The sequence below is a fragment of the Augochlora pura genome, chromosome 8 (assembly GCF_028453695.1).
Source record: "Augochlora pura isolate Apur16 chromosome 8, APUR_v2.2.1, whole genome shotgun sequence".
In the NCBI taxonomy this organism is placed as follows: domain Eukaryota; kingdom Metazoa; phylum Arthropoda; class Insecta; order Hymenoptera; family Halictidae; genus Augochlora; species Augochlora pura.
The window spans coordinates 5,267,706-5,287,193 of NC_135779.1; the positions used below are offsets into that span (position 1 = coordinate 5,267,706).

The window sequence follows — 19,488 nt, forward strand, 5'->3', positions numbered from 1 at the left end:
ATAATATACTACTATAAATTAAATCTCTGTTGCTCCTTCCAAATCTAGTAGTTCAGTTTCATTGTACTTAAAATCTTCTGCATCATATTTAAGTGCATATTTATCCATGTCTTCTTGAGAATACTCAACATTTACCAAGTGTAAGCCTAATGATGGAACTACCTGCAGTTGCCGATTCCAATGTCGGTGGCCAGGAACTTGTAACATACATAGTATATCTTTTTCTGTGATAATTCCAGCACCTAAGGCTAATAAAACAGTAACCATACGTCTAACCTGTAGAAACGTAAAAATTTGTGCTTAGAGGATAAAAAGCTCGATTCAAATAAAAATACTTTTTAGTATTTATAATAAACAAGTAATAAAATTGGTGTCTCTTCATTGTTACATACCTGATTATATAAGAAAGACTGTGAACTACATTGAATTTGCCAAAACTCAAAATTGTTTGTCAAAGGATCTATAGGCATAAGAGGTGAACTTTTTTCTACAGTAAATCTATTTAGTGTTCTCACATATTTGATTCCTTCTCGTTTACTTTTTGCAGCAAAAGTTTCGAAATTTTTTTGTCCTAAAAATAGTCGTGTTGCACGTATCACTGGTTCTATATTAAAATTTTCTTTCCTAGCAGCACGCATGTAAAGAAAAAGAAAGAAAAAGTAACATTTATTCGAAAACACTGTACGTGTTTAAAGTGCAAATTGAAGCATTACCTATAACAGTAAGTATGTGATTTCTCCATTATTGGTATTCCATACGGAACGTCGGACTTAGGTATCATAAATCTATAAATGTATGTTCTGGATTTTGCATACCTCCTTGCTTGAAAGTCTGCTGTTACAGGAATAAAGTCTAAAAGCCTTGAAAACAATACATTAATTTGTTAAAGATCTAGAAAAGTTAACAAATGCAGAGGAACAGGTTCTTTACCTGATATCGTGGTGACATTTTATAAAGTAGCGATTTATGTTTTTAAGTACGAAGACTGGATTGTATACGAAATTGTATTGATTCTGTAAATCAACGTGAGCCGCATTACAGAATGCGTGTACACCAACATCAGTTCTAGAAATTATAACAATATATATTAGAATTATTGTAAATAATAAAAATATTATAATGTGTCTTATTAGATGAAACTGTTAGAAGAATTATTTTAAATAATCGATTTTACCTGCTAGAAGTACTTAATTTTGGACTATTTATGCATTTAGGTATTAGTGCTCTAAAAGCACATTCTATAGCTCCTTGAATTGTATCTACATCATTTATTATATAGTCAGACCTAATGCCATTTTTCTGTAGTCCTCTGAAATTAAAACAATACAGAAGTTACATGTAAAATTTCTCTCTACACATGCTGTAATGTTTTGTTTATTTTAGAAATTATACATTGAATTACTAAAACCACGTGTGTACCTGTATTGCGTACCAATATAAGAGAATTTTATCAAGTATCTATACATATTTTTTTGTAGTTAGCGCATGTAGTATGTATAAATAATATTGCTATTCAAAGTTTTTAATATTAATAGACCATGTTTCATACATTTGTTTATTCTATAATCCCTTTAGTATCAAATTAATATGGATTTGCATCTTATGCATATCGTAAACACATATATATGTGTCAATATTACCAGTTGCGCTATCTGTGGAAGACCTCACAACTACTAGCATTATTAGCATAGACACGATATAAGAGCAGACATGCTAATTCTAAATATAGTAATGGGTCTACTCCTACATACTAATGGAGCTACTCCTACATACCTCCAGGCCACGGCTCGATCCGTTAGTGAGGATTAATATGAATATTTTCTTGGTTCTGACTAGATGACGATGTACTTAGTAAGACGGTGCAACCCTCAAAGTCAAAGAAAAAGGGAAAAAAATCAGCGAGTGAGCAAGAGAGCATAGAATCAGCACAATTGCATGTAGAATAAGTTACACCGACGACGATGTAGCTGGTCTCACTTTACCGTGCTTGCAGTCTTACTCTTATCGCGCGCCATGGGAGGCGCGCGGCGCGAAATTCGATTTTTAAAAAAACTTTAAATAATAGAATCTGTTACCTCGTAGAATTCTCGAAAACGTATTTGCGAAGTCTATGTTTGCGTCTATTCACTGTTTAAGAAATTCATTTTATTCCAACACTACGTCACAGCCATTAGCTCTATGTAATTATCGATTTCGAATTTCAAACAAATTTACAGCCGATTGGAAATCGAAAATTACATCGATTGCCCGAGTCTCGCTACGTGAAGGTTGCTGAAGAGGAGACTCGAAATTTAATTTAATAATTTAATTTTAAAATAATTTTTACGTTGACAAGATTTAATTTTATATTGCAGAATGTTTTGAGGGTGTCCCGAAATAGTGTTCATTGCATTTACGTGAACGAGAGATGTTCAACGAGATAAAACAATCAGAGATCAGATAGCATTGGAAACAACGACGGCAATGAGAGATTAAAGTCAGGCATTATATAATTTATTAACTATCATGCACAATGAATCGATTTACTGCGTCCATAGAGACAGTTCAGCTAATTGAGTGGCTTGGTCAACAAGCTAGGTAAACTTTATTTTTATAAATGAAAGAAAGCAAGTATTACATTGGACTTAAATAAAGATCTTTTGTACTTTTCGTTTTTTTTTCAAATTGCACGATATAAATCTGCTTGCGCTGTTTTAAATAGATAATCAAATTATATTTATCATAATTTGTTCTTCACGTAGATTGACTTTGAACAGTTATCACAACCATTGCACTAACTTAGGTTCTTTTTATTGAAGAACAAGCTGCTGTTTTGCAACAAAATCGAAGATTGTAGACTTTACATGGCAACCAGAAAATACATATTCTCGAGGAAAGGTGTGATATGGAAGGCGTTCGTTTGGTGTTGGAAAGTCATCAAGCAATATTTACAAAACTGTAACATTCACGGCGTTAGGTATCTTGTGGATGATCAGATTTCCTACCCGGAAAGGTAACAGAATGTCGAAAAAGAGAAAATTGTAATTTTTTATAATTTTCTATTTTGCCAATCGTGTATGATTTGAAATATTGATCTCTTCGTAGACTCTTTTGGCTAATCGCCTGCATTCTGTGCTGGTATGGTTGTGCAAAAATGATCACCGATGTCGTCACGAACTACATTCTATACCCTGTCGCAGTGACCGTAGAAAGCATGTACACCGATTGGGAAACACCGTTCCCTGCGATTGTTTTCTGCATTTCTAGTACGAAAACATTAAAGAACGGATACTTCAAACGGTTTGTAAAATAAAATTCCAAACAGCGAACTTCACAAACGATCCGGATAGTAAAGAACTCGCGAATCTGTTTTGGAAAGATTTTAAAACGCGCTGTTTGCAATGCGATCATGTTCTTTTATTTCCCATTGTTGTCGAGTCGTTGGCTTTGACTCCCGGGGCTCACGGCTTGAAAGATTTACAACCGCGTGAAGCCTTTTCGTTGTTTCTTGCATCATCGCTCTTTTGCCGAAGTTATGTGTTTATAATCGCGCGATACATTTTTACAGGAACCCCGGGATGTTCGCAAATTATTCCAACGCGAATCTGCTTCGAGCTACGTCGGAAGAATTGTTGTCCGTCTATGACCAGGCAAGAAATCATCCAGTTTCATGGACACCGTACACCCGCGGCTTCTGATAACACGCCTCGTGTTATTTGCACCCATGCTATTTCCGAGTGCACAGTGTTTATAAATTGTCCACGTTGAACTCGCTTTGTCTTGCTCTATTTTACGCGTCGCAAGCGATTTCTTGTTTCGCCTTTTTATCGCAGATGAGATACCCGTGCCCGGATTTGTTGGCCGAGTGCACGTGGAACGGCAGGAAGTTCAACTGCTGCTCGGAGTTCCAGGAATTGCGGAAAACAGGGATCGGTTATTGCCTCGCGATGAACACGTATCATCTGGGCCACGACAAGGTCCGATATTTCGTCAATAGGACCGTCAATTACGGCGACCTCGTCATCGATGTCCATTTGGGCTCGAAACCGAAGGAGTTCATCGTTACTGCATTTAGTGTTCGTACGAATGTTTTGTAAATACTAGGATCGTTGCTGTGACTTCACATAGCAATATAAATTATTCGTTTTACCACTTTTTTCCAAAAAGTCAGTTTTTCATAATTCTATATTGATTTAGATCTTAATATTTATTTCTTTGTTGGCGCTAAACTGAGAAAGCGCTCACTTGCGCTCACAAGCGCTACTTGAATCTCTTTTATTAGGGAAATATTTCAACTATAGCTTATTTTAAGGATACGGAAATGTTCAGGAGACTCTCCTGCATCTGTATAATGCATAGAAAATTTATTTGTTATTGCAAATACGCAGAACAGATGATCCTTACCGCTTTCGTCATAAGATATAATGTAAAATTTGGCACGAATCATCTGCTCCTGAAAATATAAAAATAGCGCCACTATATGCAGTGGCAAAACGCTCAAACTGTTCGCCGAAATCAGCTGCTGGTAATTTGTCTACCAGTTTCACCGTTTTGCCACTGCACGTAATGGCGCTAAATGGAAACATTAACTAGAATAGTATAATGGCGCCATCTGTGTTAAAATACTAACTACATAAAGTTATCATCAGTGAATAATTTTGGCGAACAGTTTGAGCGTTTTGTCACTGCACGTAGTGGCGCTATTTTTATATTTTTAGGAACGAATGATTCGTGCCGCATTTTACATGGTATCCTATGGAGAAAGCGGTAAGAATCATTTGTTCTTCATATTTATAATAATAAATAAATTTTTGATGTACTATACAGATGCAGGGGAGTCTCTTGAACATTTCCGTATCCTTTAAATATTATTATAGCAACTTAATTAGTATATTTCGGCTTATTTTCCGTACATAAATTCTTATTACAAGTGATCTGGTGTATCACCGCCTTTGTGCTTATGAGAAAACTTAATTACAACAAATTGTTACTCACTGTAATAATGACAATTCCTACTATAGATCAGACACAATTACTATAATTTTTGGGAATTTTTATGACAACTGGATCGTTAGTTAATCTGTTGTTTATGTGAGGGTGTCCTAACCAAATAAATGAAACTGCGAAACCGCAAACCGAGGTAAAAATTTAATGAGATAAAGATTGATAACGCAGACACGGGGGGCGTGAATTGTTTCTCTAGTTTGTGTAACGTCGGTGGTAAAATATCGTGATTGCAGGTGCACGTGCTCAACAACTTACAGCTGCCGACGTTGAGCAATTTGGAGGTGGACGAGATACATATGGCGACCGGCAAAGTAACTCGCATCGAATACTTTGTTCAGGACACGTTCAACGCGCCCGGCGTGGAGAACATCGCGATCGAGCCCAGGGATTGCCGATTCCGTCACGAGAAGCTAGAGAACAGCATATTTGATATTTACAGCAGCGATACGTGTTATCTCGAAGTACGCGCGCACACACACACCGGAAATGCAAACAGAACCCCGCCGAATGCTAGAAAATTACGGCTGGTTACTGGTTTTCGGTTCCAGATGATCATAGAGCGAATGGTCAAATTTTGCGGCTGCGTGAGCTTCTACTACTTCGCGCCGAAGGGTATCCGCGTCTGCAACGGGACCGAAATGCTCTGCATAATCGGCAACAAGACGGAGATTACGTCCGCCGAGCTGCGGGACCAGATGTGTCTGCCGAACTGCGAGGGCACAGTGCTGACTACGTATATTTTCGATGAGAATAATTTACAGGACGAGTGACCAATCTGCGTTGAAATTATTAGGTCCAGTCATGAATAACTTCCGCTTTTTACCTGTAATTTATTTTATTTTAAATCCTTATCTATTTAGCGAAAGTAAAAACTCATTTGTCTCGATGGTTATTTATGATTGGATCCAGTATTTATTAGCATATTTTATTTTGAATATTTTTAATTTAGTAAATGGGGCACTTCGTATATGAATGAATGTACTTAATGTACTTACGAAAAGGATGTAACATAATTCTTGATGTCGTAGAAATCGATGGGATCCTCACGAGTACGAGTCGCCAGGGCGGTCATACTCGAGACTCCATTTTACATTGCTTTCTCATCCGTACTTGCGGTTGCGACGATACGTTGTGAACGATCTGTTGGATGTTATAGGTAACGCTCATTGATTTTATTTTTATCAGATACAACGATTAGTTATTATTTGTCTTTACTCGTGGATGTTCACGCTCTTGGCGAAAGAGGAATCTTTGCATCCAGGTGCAACTTTATCATCGGTTTCCTATAAAAATACGTGTTTGCGCGAGCATTCACAACCTAGATACAATATCTGTATGCTAATATTCTCGAATGTCGAGTGTGTCACGTGCTAGCCGCATAAATTTTCTTTAGTTTCAGTTGGAAGCGCGGTGGGTCTCTTCATGGGCGCTAGTATTTTGAGCATCTTTGAAATACCGTACTGGCTATTCCTCCGCCGCGATAAGATAAGGTAAACGACTTCCGGTATCGAAGGTGTGCAGAATGTATTTACAGCACCGTCTCGTTTCGTTATGAAAAAAAAGAGAGCAAAAGAAAGGATAAGGAAACAACGGTGGAAGAAAGCGCGGTGTCGGGCACGAATCAATCGGAAGTTTGACTACCATTCGGCTGGCTCCGATTTTATCTCGCGGTTTTGTTTGCCAGCAAACATGCCAAAAGACAAAGCAGACGGGAGCGGGATTCGCGCTATAAACAAATCAAACGTGGGACTTAAAAGGACACGCCTGTGACGGGTAGCATGCATTTAGCCGCGGGATCATATGAACCGACGTCGCTTTCTTCCACTATGTCTGAGCCGACGCTGCAGCTTCCGATCGCACCTGTGCAAGCAAAGAGCAAGATCGGTGCCCGGGTGAACGCGTTCCGCAATGTGCTGACTTACCAAGAGGTTCAGCGTTTAGTGAAGGACTCGTTGGGCCCCGAGGCGGAGGCGCAGAAACACTCGCTGCGACAGTACTCCGATGGGAAACTCGGCTTCCTCAGCTCCCATCAGCGGCTCACCGTCGAGGCAAAGACCAAGGCCGGCCAGACGGAAGTGTTGACTTTCTTCGTGAAAGTCGTGCCCTATGACATGCCGGATCAAGCCGAATACGTGATCGACAAGTGCGTATTTCTCAAAGAAATGATATTCCTGCGCGACATAGTACCCGAGCTGAAGAAGTCGTACAACGCCGAGCAATGGTCGCCGCGTTGCTATTTAGTCAAGGAGAATCTGTTCGTGTTCGAGGACCTGGGCGCGAAAGGCTACACCATGCGGGGCAAACTGTTCACCAAGGAGCTGGTCGTTTCGGCTCTGACCACCATCGCGCGGCTGCACGCGGCTTCTCTTATGGCCGAGGACCGTCTCGGCGTGTCCTTCCATCAGATGTATCCGGACGCTTTCGTGGAGAACTCGTTCGCGCACACCGGCCAAACGAGGAAGTGGTTCGACGCCGGGATCAACACCATCGTTGCCATCGCTGAACATCTCGACCTCGACGCCAGTCTGGTGCCGAAGGCCTGCGACGAAGTGTTCGCCGGTCTGCAAAAATCAGCTACCAAGAGCAATGTCATCAGCCACGGGGATTTATGGGGCAACAACATGATGTTCAGCAACGAAATGCTTCCGAAGTGTTTGCTGGTGGACTTCCAATTGCTGAGGTACGCGCCTTTGGCGCACGACGTTGCCCAGCTTCTGTACCTTTGCACCGATCGCAGCTTCAGGGCGGCCTCCGAGGAGACCATGCTGAAGCACTATTACAGCGTGTTGTGCGAGACCTTGAGATCTGCCGGGGCGCGCATAGAGATTCCACCGTGGTCCGAGATCGTCGAGGGCTACGAGGAGCAGCGTTTAGCAGGCGCGGTCACCGCGGCTACCTTCTTCCCGACCGTGCTGCTGGAGGAGAACTTGGGCGCGGAGATCATGAACAATCCCGAGAGCTACAACCGGTACGTTTTCGAGGACAGGAGCGAGTTTGTGCTCGCCATCATGAAGGAGGACCCCGGATATCGGAAGAGAGTCACGGAATCGGCCGTTGAAATGGTCGATCTGAGTTTCCGCCTTCACCGATTGCCGAAACCATCGTAACACTCTTTTTCCAGCTTGTTTTCCTTATTTAAAACAAAATTTCAGAAGTTCGCACATTTACGCCACTAATAATCGCGTTACTCGGAGATTGTATCCAACGCTACCTTTACAAATATGTATAATATTTATATGTAATTGTTCATGCTACGTTTGTCACATGAGTGCAATAAACAGTGCACACGGAACCGAGACATTTTAATCCCTGTGCTCCATGTTAATTTCTTATGCTAGGATTCTGCGACTGGAAATGACAATGCCTTATTCCGTCGAAGGAAACAGAAAATTCTATCTCACGCTTCTGTTTCTGACATAAATACTATTATTTAAAAAATTTATTTTTTAAGGCTGGATACAATTGCAGCACTGGTCACGCGGCTAGAATCTCAGCTCAGGAAATATATTCAATGCAATGTAATTAATGTATCGTCGTTAGTGCTCGACGATCTCGTTTGGGTATGGTTCGATCGGAAGTATGGATCTCAGGAAAATCCAATCGACGTGTACTACTTCTACTTGCGTCTCATCTGGATCGTTCGGAACAATCTTTGGTGATGATTCCGGTTTCGCTGGCCGGGAAGATTCGCTCTTGCTCTCGTCCTCGGATTCGTCCTCGCTGTTCGCTTTGTCGTCCCTAGACCACGAAGAAGATAAATTTGATTATATAATTAATAGAGAAAGGATCTATTAATTATAACCGATTTATTAAATCGGTTCTTTATTTAGTTATTGGTCAATACTATCGGTTCTATTTAATGCTTATTAATTAACCCCTTACTCAGTCTGACTCGTGATTATGATTTCTAACAATAACCTGTTAAGCATGAATGGTATTCCGTCTTTTTAAGTCTAAATAAAATTCTGTCTTTTCGCCACTAATATTTAAGCGCTGAAGTAATTCCAAGCGCACTATAAATATTAATTTTATTTCTCCTCTAAGAAATTATTCCAATCGAAAATTATTCAGTCATTGTAACCGCAAAGATAAAAGTACCGCAAGGGGTTAAAAGCATATAATTCAGCGCGACTTGTCGTCCACCGGAATCTGACATACGCGTCGCGAGAAACGCGCATTAATGCGAGCGAATTCCGTCGAATTACCTGTCGTGTTTGCTCTCCACTGATTGGGTTTTCGCCGACATCAATAGAGAGGTGATGAAAGATGTACAGAGCAGCTTCATAGGCGGCAGTGTGTGGGCTGAGACGCTCAGGAGCTGGAACATTAATAATTCCTGCTGTTTTCACGTTCCCGGGGATTCACGGCTGTTTTACTATTTAGGAAATTGCGCGCGGTTGGGAAATACTTTCTTTAAAACAGTAGTAAATACAGGCCTCCGTGATTGAAAGCGGCACGTGACGGACACTTTCAAAGTCTGTTCACATTGGCCGCGCTCATAACCACGTCCGATTAGAGCTAATTAGTTTTAAGGCTGACGCAGGCACACCCCCGAACGAAAATTTCTACAATTCCTGTAATCTTCTACTTCAGATCTAGGTTGACACGTCTCTTACACACCCACGCACGAATCTTCTCAGAATACACCAGTTTTCGCCAGAAAGTCGCGCGAAATACGCGTGTATCATCCGCGGCCCGAGGAATAACAAGAAACATTGCTCAGGCGCGGCCCACCGGCGAGGATCCGACGAGTTAACTAATAATGCATTCAATTGCACCGGTGCGAATGCCTGGGAGGAGGATCGCGCACCGGAAACTTCGTGAAAATGCGGGAAAAGAGAGTTGGAAAGAACGGGCAGGAAATCTTAGGGAGTTGTATTCTATTTCGTTGTTAATATAGTTGTGAAAATATATTGATCGATTTAATATTGATTTAACGAGATCGCGAAATCAGTTATCGAACGGGCTACGCGCGATCGAACTCTCAGTCGAACGCGATGAATGCCATTTTATTAATAGGTAACGTAACAATCAGGGCAGCTCCCGGGAGAGATAAGACTTTGTTCCGCAGCTTCCCCAACAGGGTTCGTCCTGACCTGGTTTTACCGGAACGTTTGCAAACAATTCCGCAGCTGAAAACCACGTCCGCCATTGTACACGGTGTGTAACGAGAATGAATGAGGGTACGTGTTCCGACGAAACTTTGATTCTTCGCGAGCCGGCGGAACTGCGGCATCGCTTGTTAATCATGCCGAAGTATCGAAAATTTAATTGAAATCGAGACCGTCCTACGCTCGGCACACATACCGCCATATTTAAAGGGAAGGAAGCGCGCGACGGAAACCACCCAAGGTGAAATCGTGTTCTACGAACAACTATAACGTAGACGTCGTCGTCACGTATTTAACCTATAACTCAAAAATATTCCGTAAAAATTGTTTGTTCGTATTGTTAACGTTAATTCGTCGACGCTTGAATTTTCTGAGAAAACTGACGGCTTTCGAAAGATCAATTCGATTTAAGAGTATCAAAGTTTGACGCAAAGTCTCGTAATTCTCGTGTCAATAGTTCGTTAAAAGGTAACGCGGGTCTGAGGTCATCGTAGACGTCCGCGGGACAAGTGGTCCAGAATATTGCAGAACGTGGAAACGAACAAAGACTGTAAACAATTATATTCAGTCGTTTCCGCAGAACTGACGCAACCGGCAAAGAATGAAAGCGGTGACTTAGCGGATATTAATTACGCGCGGCGACGTGTTACGTGCAACTCGACGTCGTCACCGGGACGTTTTAAATAGCCCTTATTACGGGACAGACGTGAATCCACCCGTTTCCTACATTTCCATATTAAACGCACAAAAGCGAGACGGGTCTGATGACTGTACAAATTAAACAACTTTCTGCCAGATTCAGCTAGATCTTGCTGCATGCTGTCTAGATGAAATTGTCGTGGAAGGAGACGGCTTACGAAAATTCAATCGCGAATTGAAAATTGGTATTTGGAGGGAGTAGTTTAAGGGTTAATGGTAAGGGGGTGGATACTTCGCAACGGCCGGATGATGATGCGTGACTCGTGCGAGCAACACAAACATTTCCTCGATGCGTGCACCGCATATTACACCCTCTATGGAGATTAAAGATACAGAGACGATGGCGAGATTGAAGACAATAAGCGACATCGTTTAAAGCAATACGAACAATCGTTTAAAATTAATTAGACGGTGCGTCCACGTTCTTCTTAATGCCATCATTAGCGATCATGCGGCCTTAAGGACCGCGTCGCTCGTGATGATCCTTAATTTGCTTAGCCTCCAGACTATGCCGGTCTCTCCAAATGGGGCAAGATTTAACTTTCAGAGGAGCTGATGTTATCACGTTAATTTGAACGGCCACGATGCTCGCGAACTTTAGACGTGCACTTGTTGCGCGTTACCGTGATAACAACTCCGCGGCTGAAACTTGCTATATTGATTTTGCATCGAGCAACGAAACTTCGAATGCCCCGCCTTCGAACATCATTGTTCCACGGACCACAATACCATAATCTGCCGTGCACGTCCGCGAAACGATTACGACCGGCGATTTTAACCGCCATTTCTATCGTACTTGGCTCTTTCATAATGACTCCTTATCGTACGCTACGGGAGCTGAACTTTCTACGGGCAATCTGGCTCGCGAAATCTCCAAGACAGTGATTTTCGCTACGACAACCATAATATGTCGAGCGCGGGGCTACGTTCTTTCAATATCCTTTCCTTTCGCAGGGGGGAAAATAATGCTAATACCGACAGAAAGTGTACATCGTTTGCGCTTTAAAGAAATAAAAGACTGGGTGAAATTGCAAGGAATAATAGAAACTTTTATCTCATTTTAAGAGACAGAACGATTTTACTTTCATAAAAGAACGACCACGCATCTCTTCAACTCCGAAAAATGTATGAACTCGTCGAAGATCATAGAATGAATTTATTTACGCAGACTCGAGTATCTCGCCTTATTTCCTCCGACATTAATAAAAAGATTGCCTATCTTAATTAGCCCGGTCGAACATTTTCCGCCGAGGATAGTGTTCCAAAAGTGTTGAAATCTTCATTTATCGGTCGATTTGGGCAGCCTCTATCGTATTTATTTTTAATTAATCCGAGTGAAAAATACAGCGAGGTGGAGATAGAAATACGGTCGGTGGTTACGATTCGATTACGAGAAAAAAACCCCGAGGATTCACTGTTCCTTTTTTTTTATAAGAAACGAGGGGGTGGGAGACATCCTGGAATACTTCCGCGATGAATGACGCGATTCCTTGAACGATGCGTGTCGAAGATTCTCCGTGAAAAGACAATGCCCTAGGTCAGAGGGACAACTGAAACGCCGTGAGAGGGTGGGAGTGCGGAGAAGCAGCTCCTATATTAAATCATGGCGAGGCCACTTCTCAAAGTCAGTCCTACGTCGGGCGTTGAAGCAAGGAACTCTTCCCTGGACCACGAGGCATTCTCGTCTTGAACCTGTCCTAGTGAACGACGGTTTTAACAGTGACACTGTCGGACGCCGTTTAACCACAGTTCGGAGATAAAAGTAAATCGAACAATCGAGAGCAAGCGATATTTAATAACCCTCTGCGAGCTCTTTCCGGAGTTGTTCTACACGCTCTCTCTCTCTCTCTTCCTCTCTCTCTTGGGTAGACCCGGCCGGCTGTAATCCTCTAATATTTTTCGTTCAAGGTGGGTGTCGGGAAAGGTGATTCTCTGCTCTCGAAGTGACTCGATTGGAAGAGATTTGTCGGGCATGAAGTTCACGTCGTGGAGTTTTGTGTCGTGCATTTTCGTGTCTATCTTGTTCCTGGCGGTCGTTACCTCCGGATACCCTGCCAGCAATCCGGAAATAGTGAGTACCACGGTTGGATATGAACACGTACACCTCCTGTCGCGACCAAAATTTTGCTCGAACTCGTCGACTATCTGTTGCTGTGTGTCTTATACGGGATGACTTTGGAACTTTTTCAGCAAATTTTCTCGTGAAATAGATATTTTAGAATATTTAAAATATTTAAATGGTCCTTGCAAAGTAAATTATTATACGCAAGCTTCCTTAATAATATCATAATTTTTGGCTTATAATCAGCATAACTACTCAATATCTTTTTAATATTATTCATTGAATCATATTTAGCATTTATGAGTTTTTACATATATAAATTAACGAAATATCTGTTTCTGTTATAGAACAATTTTTATTTTTAAAATTCATTGATTCTAGTCAAACCAAAACTTTTAATCTCAAGAATTCTTTTATATCTGTTCCGCTTAGAAAATGCAATGTGAGACAATTTTTCAAGTAGTAACACCCTGGCGAATACCAAACTCTATTCAGTGAGATCGACCGATCGGTGTTACGATTGGAACCGCCTACAGTTCAGTCTTGACATTCGGAACCTATCCATTGAAAAAAACTCTTGAAAACTATTGTTCGATTGTGTCGAGCTTTCGAGTCCTCCGAGGAAATATTTTTTCCTCGCGAGATTAACGGAACGCAATGAACCACGTGTTGAAAGTAATCGTTGGGCAGCAAGTAGCTCAGGGTCTTTGACTTGCAGGCTTCCGTTCCTCGCCGCAAATAAGTGAGTAGAAAACGTGCAACGGTGGCGCGAGACGAACGGACGTGTCTAGAAAGACATGATCGCGAATTAAGCCTCGCAAAAGCGGCTATCTAGGAATCCTCCGGTAGGCGAGCGAGGCTGTTCTTAAAAAAAAAAAAAAAAGGGAAGCATAATGCGTACGACGCAGTTCGGAAGTTGCGTGGAAATGATAATTATTACAAATCGGTTACGGTTCTGGCAATCGCCGAATGTTATCGTCGTATGTCGCAATAGCTTGCATTGACAAAATAGAGCGGACAGATTAGGGGGAAAATGTACCACACGTGTTCACCGATAATAACAATTCGCAGTGGATGAGATAATTCGGTCATTGATATTCCAATTGTAATGATAAATGTTTATTCGCGTATTGCGCGTACTATGTGGAATGTTTATATCGGTGATATTAATTATTATAATCAATTAATGACTGTCTCTGGAGCAAATAAAATAAATAAATCGTTGCACGAAGAGTGCGTACGATAGCGTTGCATATAGAGGATGGACGTTGATCGTGAGCAATCCATATTGAGTCAACGTTTCCTCTTGTATTGGTATATCTAATCGGACTGGGCTGTAGGTGGTGTTAAATAATGTGAACGATGTTGACGAGCGCGTGTAATTTTCGGATAAATTATAATTAACCACGGTGCGATTACCACGGTTATTTATACCCCCGGCGACAATGTCCGCTATTCATGGAACTTTACTAAACCCCGCCAATTGTTTTTGTTAAGATGTATAACTTGCAGGCGATCGAGAGCATGCGACAGATCCCGCAATGGCATTGTCTGCGCTACAGAAAGTTTGACCTGGTCCGTCGCTGTCGGAACTATCGTTTGGGGAGGAAACACTGACAAATACAAAACCGGCGTTACCACGGGCCAACGACCAGCAACAAGTCCCGCAACAAACTCCATCGACCAGCCGTACTGAACGTTCTACTGCACATGTTTAAGTTTATTTGAAACCTTCGAGATTCGACTGAACACGGATTAGAATCACTATAAATTATGGAAACTATTATCTAGCTGAAAAGCAAGAAGCGATATCGCTCGCGCATAGAATTCTACTCCCCATGGCTCCAACACTTAATATCAAGACTGTCGTTGTAAGACTTCTATGCTCGCGTTCGATCCCCTTCTTGTATAGATTAAAAGCATTATGAAAACGACAGAGCTTAATGAATTTCTTGCGAGACTGGCGATCTAAGCTACTCCATGACCAAACACGCTGTCAGTGGGACTAGCTCCTCCGTTAAGTTATTAATATTATTTGTACTTCTGCGTTTTATAATTATTTGTACAATACCACAGGCGAAACTGTACATACAAATGCGCTTCGATCTCATTAGAAAATGAGAATATGTTCTAGAATAAAATTATGTTTTTTTTTATTGCACGTGTATATGTGAATCACTTACCTGATCGGACCTAGTGTAATATGTTATGCTGTTCCGTATACATATACTGTATGTAACAATGGTCAAGATTTTTTTTACTTACCTCTTCCACCATTCCTCCTTTCAATGTACCCAATTGTTCGTGGATGTACGATGTTGTTGTATCCTTATCCACAGTTGTTTTAGCTGCTATCATGTTGGCAAAAGCTGTGGCGGGTACAGAGGCATTCGAAGAAAGTATCTCTAACGATATAGTCACCTCGGACTCCGGTTCAAGTGTTAACAATTCCTGTGTACATGTAAAATAAATAAATTTCCTTATGTCGTTCCTCCACGATTTTCTGCACGTTATCGCGTACCTGATTGGAATCTAAGAAGTATAGTTGCGACTTTTGCTGCCATTTTCTGTAAGAGGAATTTTGCTTTTCCCGTAGATGCGGTATGAAAGCAGCTCCCAGAATATAACTACTTTTTTCTACAACGTCCTTCCTTGTGTATACGTGTGATGGTTTTTGTGGTGCAAATACATATACTGGAACATGCAACATAATAGTACATATTGAAATGCCATTTTGTAATTTGCTTAAAAAAGAGAAAATGCAAGAGAAAATAAAATATTTTAAAGTTTGAATAAAAGGATATGCAAACTTACATGAGTTATCAGCGGTAAAAACAGCCATGTAAATAGACTTAGAATCAGCTGCAAGCGTTGTAACCCTCAAAGGAACACTCCATATTAATGTAAGGGACAAAGTATTCCAAACGGCAATGTGCTTTGCAGAAGCAGTTACCACAAGATGACAGGCTTCTCGATTCCCAAATTCGATCCGTCTAACAAAATTAGTCATAATGAAGATATACATATCATTTGCATTATTTTTCTATTTTATAAAACTTACGTTATTGGTTCATTATATCGACTGTGAGTAAGACTACACTTAAATGTACAGGTATCAGGTGTCCACATTGTCACGCTAGAATCAAAACCGATACCAACTAATGAGCCATCTATTGAGAATCCAGCGTCCGTTACGGGTAGATTTCTATAATCTCCTATACTATGACATTGCCAATGTTTTGTCTTCTCTGGAACACATATGATCTTGTAATTTAATGTTACTGTTCGTGGTAGCGTATTAAGAAAATATGCATATAAGAGCTTTACATACTGTGTAAAGACGTAGACTCAATAAGATGCCACAATTTGAATTTTTTATCTCTGCCAGTTGTGATTGCTAGTATTCCATCATCGTCAAATGTAGTTGGTTGAAAACGTAATGCATTGACCCCACCCTCGTGAGGAAGTTCAATAGAAGTGTTCAATGAAAATCTGTTAAAGACATATGTGTAGTGTTATAACGAATGAATTTTAAAAAACTGGCACTCTATACTTACAACTGCTCTTTCACATTGAACATCCAAAATTTGAGTCTAACTTCTATACAAGATAAGTTATCGTTCCGTTCTTCGACAGTCGCCATCCAAGTACCGTCGTCATTTAAAGCTATTTTCGTAACTTCTGTGTTCACAATAATTACACTACGCTCTTGAGTTAAAAAATTTTGCGCTGTGATATTTATCTGAAAAAATGCCAATGATTAATATATTATGTATATACGTTTTGTATTGACGAAATTAAGTATAGTGGAACTAACATTGTATAATAAACTTTTTGTATGGGTGTTATAAAACTGAACGTGTCCAGTGCGACTGTTTAAAACAAGGCAACCAGTACGTGGATCAACAATAAGACCAGCAGGAAACAAATCTTGCGAAGACAAGGCTACACTCCATGTAAAGTTCTGTATTACAGATGTCAATTTTCTCTGTGGATTTACAACTACAATACCTGAAAATTCGAGTGGGTATTAATATGAGTCACCTAGAAGAAATTATGATAGATTCAATATGAATTATTCATAAATACCATTATCCAAAGTAGAAACAGCAACATATAAATTATCTGGAGCAATAGTAAGATGTTTTATAGGAGCTGGTAGTCGTGGGAGAAAAGATTTGTGTAATGGATTTGCTAAAACCCATTTTACTAGTACGCATTCTCCTCCCCCAGTGTACATATGGCCACCTACGATTTATATAAGATCATATAAATTTTTAACTGATTCAGTAACTATTAGAATTTTTATATTTACCTGATTTACTAAATGCTATTTCTGTTACTGGTAATGTGTGCCAATGATACACTGCTGTGTAAGGTCTTGTTTGGAACAAACTCTTCCATACAATTACACGACCAGTTGAATCTCCTGTAGCAACGCATTCCTCTTCTGGATGTCCAGCAATACATGTTGGTATTCTACCAGTTTTACCCGTTTTATGTCTGTAATTAACAAATTTTTAAGAATTTCTTATTCAAATCTGTTTCTTAAGTAGCAATATATTTTTTATTGAAATATATACATACAATTTATCTACAAGATTTCTGGATGGATTTAGAATATGCAAATCTACATCATGAAGAATTGCTATTAAATTTTCTCCATGATTCCCAATTATATCAACATAATACTCTTGAGAATTAATTCTGTAATAATTGATAAAAATATGTGATAATATAAATAAGAAAATGTATCACTAATATAATTTTACTTACGATAAACAGGTAGATTTTGCACAAACTCCACTATCCAGATCAAACAAAACTACACAAATGCTTTTATTACATTTTGACATGTAAGTTATAAGCACCTGTCTGAACTCATGTCCTGTATGGCTTTTATAATTTACAATGTGAAAAGTTTTAACTTTTAATTCATCTTGGAGGTTCAGTTTCTATACAAAAATAGAAATTCATTAATGAAATTGTAGAAACTTTGTATGACAAAGACACAGCTTCAGACTATTGAAAAATACATTTAATGTTCATACTAATTTCTTAGTGATAATGCCACTTTGACAACTCCAGAAATTCAGTTCTCCATTCTCTGTACAGGCGATAATGTTGTTAAAATTTTCAGGATGCACAATTAAGCCAGTAATCCGATGACTTGCTGGCTCCAATTCCTTTACGAAGTCTCCGGTTTGTGTGCTGTATGCCCTTACATAATATTTCCATACTATATACAACAGTCTGTAACAATAAGATCCTGTGTTACTTGAATTGTGTTAGTAATGATTTACTTAATGGGAGAATTCAGGGACATAGTCTCTCAACTAGTATTTGCTTTCCTATAACTGATCAATAGACACTGATAAAAGTTTAACCTCGTAATATGTATTGAAAGAAAACTTACTCTCCGTCGTGAGAAAAGATTGGTCGATGATCAATTATGCTACCTCCGCCTTTTCTCGTCAGAACTAAATCATCTACATCAATAACTTCGATCGGTGCTGATGAACTCGATGTATTTAACTTCATATGCATTTTGACACTTGATTCGTGATGGACTAGCGCGTTTAATGACTACACTCGGTATTATATACCCCATACATCAATAGTATATTCACGTACAACATGCGTGCACAAAAAGTTTATATTTTGACAATTGCACGTGGTGTGCAACAAATAACCAAACTAAACGTCGACCACATGGTTTGTCTTGTCTTGTATTTGTATCCATAAAACATCGACGAACTTCATGCGACATGGTGCAATCGTAAATGAGAAAAATACCCGAAGTGATATAACTTCACACCAAAATAACATTGCAGTTTTCTGCTAACATACTGCAATTGATTATTTTTTTCTGTATTTATTGATTGCAATACAAACTTAAGAGTTAGGATATAAGATTAGTTAAACATCTTTTTATTATCAGTGTTAGAGATTTTAGAATGATTTCTGTCACTATATCCACAGACGAGTTGTAAGAATAGGTTGAACGCCTCATAGTTTTTATGATCTAAGTCGACTACTTTACCGACATCGACTTCGATTGATATTAGCGACCTCTTCTGGTAAACAATTCAAAAACTATTCTTTGAGATAGATTGGACAGCAAATTAACATTTTCCACCAAATCCATCATAAGTTATCCAAATAATTATTTTATTATTACATCTTCATTGTATGTATACTATAATAAAAAGAATAAAAAAGGCGGCAGATGCAAACCCAGGGGATCAAAAGGGTATAAGGGCAACTTTGGTAGCAAATGGATTGAAAAAGATGTAACGTACGCAAGCAAAGTTCAAGTAAAGATTTTATTGAAATATAAGGAATCTGTACCAGACAGAACTAAAATTACCGTTGAATTTGGTACTACCGGGGTTCACATATCGTATATGCCTGCGTAATCGCTGAGTAATCTTCATTATTTTTTTTCCTCCCACGTGTGTATCATTATAAGTAGTCTGAATATTCTATAAGTACAGAAACAATATCGAAGGTACGCGCACAGTCTATCTCAAACGTTCTAAAGCTAAAAAGGATCTCCTCTAAACCTGCAGTTGCGGTTTATTAAGTTTACACGTACAACTTAAAAGGAGGGGGGGGGGGGGGGGGGGG

General features: G+C 39.8%; 5 protein-coding genes across 9 annotated transcripts; 3 read left to right on the forward strand and 2 right to left on the reverse strand.

Moving 5' to 3' along the window:
• Positions 1 to 18: 18 nt before the first annotated feature.
• Positions 19 to 6,089, reverse strand: LOC144474545 (tRNA pseudouridine synthase-like 1). 2 transcript variants are annotated; one of them, XM_078189495.1, is made up of 7 exons: positions 1,774 to 1,963; positions 1,420 to 1,652; positions 1,175 to 1,309; positions 931 to 1,065; positions 714 to 860; positions 393 to 624; positions 19 to 276 (listed from the first exon to the last, which is right to left on the reverse strand). In XM_078189495.1, the coding sequence occupies exons 2-7, from the start codon at positions 1,464 to 1,466 to the stop codon at positions 19 to 21; spliced, it is 954 nt and encodes a 317-aa protein (XP_078045621.1). In that variant the 5' UTR covers positions 1,467 to 1,652; positions 1,774 to 1,963. The 2 variants fall into 2 exon arrangements, with proteins under 2 accessions (XP_078045621.1, XP_078045620.1); XM_078189494.1 differs by lacking the exons at positions 1,420 to 1,652; positions 1,774 to 1,963 and adding an exon at positions 5,982 to 6,089.
• Ppk13 (pickpocket 13) lies at positions 2,361 to 6,507 on the forward strand. Of its 2 annotated transcripts, none has more exons than XM_078189492.1 (9): positions 2,361 to 2,577; positions 2,799 to 2,992; positions 3,085 to 3,279; positions 3,548 to 3,629; positions 3,813 to 4,055; positions 5,220 to 5,447; positions 5,535 to 5,719; positions 6,015 to 6,142; positions 6,380 to 6,507. In XM_078189492.1, exons 2-9 carry the CDS (start codon positions 2,844 to 2,846, stop codon positions 6,478 to 6,480), a joined length of 1,311 nt encoding a protein of 436 aa, XP_078045618.1. In that variant the 5' UTR covers positions 2,361 to 2,577; positions 2,799 to 2,843; the 3' UTR covers positions 6,481 to 6,507. The 2 variants fall into 2 exon arrangements, with proteins under 2 accessions (XP_078045618.1, XP_078045619.1); XM_078189493.1 differs by having other exon boundaries at positions 3,813 to 3,956.
• A 73-nt stretch (positions 6,508 to 6,580) lies between these two features.
• LOC144474543 (uncharacterized) lies at positions 6,581 to 8,292 on the forward strand. Its single transcript, XM_078189490.1, has one exon. It carries the CDS (start codon positions 6,765 to 6,767, stop codon positions 8,091 to 8,093), a length of 1,329 nt encoding a protein of 442 aa, XP_078045616.1. The 5' UTR covers positions 6,581 to 6,764; the 3' UTR covers positions 8,094 to 8,292.
• Positions 8,293 to 8,402: 110 nt separating this feature from the next.
• Positions 8,403 to 18,604, reverse strand: L(2)05287 (WD repeat-containing protein l(2)05287). 2 transcript variants are annotated; one of them, XM_078189488.1, is made up of 15 exons: positions 18,275 to 18,604; positions 17,910 to 18,111; positions 17,635 to 17,813; positions 17,446 to 17,565; positions 17,174 to 17,361; positions 16,948 to 17,106; positions 16,676 to 16,869; positions 16,416 to 16,600; positions 16,190 to 16,350; positions 15,920 to 16,106; positions 15,673 to 15,851; positions 15,380 to 15,552; positions 15,124 to 15,309; positions 9,192 to 9,304; positions 8,403 to 8,724 (listed from the first exon to the last, which is right to left on the reverse strand). In XM_078189488.1, exons 1-15 carry the CDS (start codon positions 18,403 to 18,405, stop codon positions 8,523 to 8,525), a joined length of 2,559 nt encoding a protein of 852 aa, XP_078045614.1. In that variant the 5' UTR covers positions 18,406 to 18,604; the 3' UTR covers positions 8,403 to 8,522. The 2 variants fall into 2 exon arrangements, with proteins under 2 accessions (XP_078045614.1, XP_078045615.1); XM_078189489.1 differs by lacking the exon at positions 18,275 to 18,604 and having other exon boundaries at positions 17,895 to 17,997.
• LOC144474547 (uncharacterized) lies at positions 12,212 to 14,868 on the forward strand. 2 transcript variants are annotated; one of them, XM_078189497.1, is made up of 2 exons: positions 12,212 to 12,867; positions 14,356 to 14,868. In XM_078189497.1, the coding sequence occupies exons 1-2, from the start codon at positions 12,769 to 12,771 to the stop codon at positions 14,473 to 14,475; spliced, it is 219 nt and encodes a 72-aa protein (XP_078045623.1). In that variant the 5' UTR covers positions 12,212 to 12,768; the 3' UTR covers positions 14,476 to 14,868. The 2 variants fall into 2 exon arrangements, with proteins under 2 accessions (XP_078045623.1, XP_078045624.1); XM_078189498.1 differs by having other exon boundaries at positions 12,763 to 12,867; positions 14,371 to 14,868.
• Positions 18,605 to 19,488: the final 884 nt, after the last annotated feature.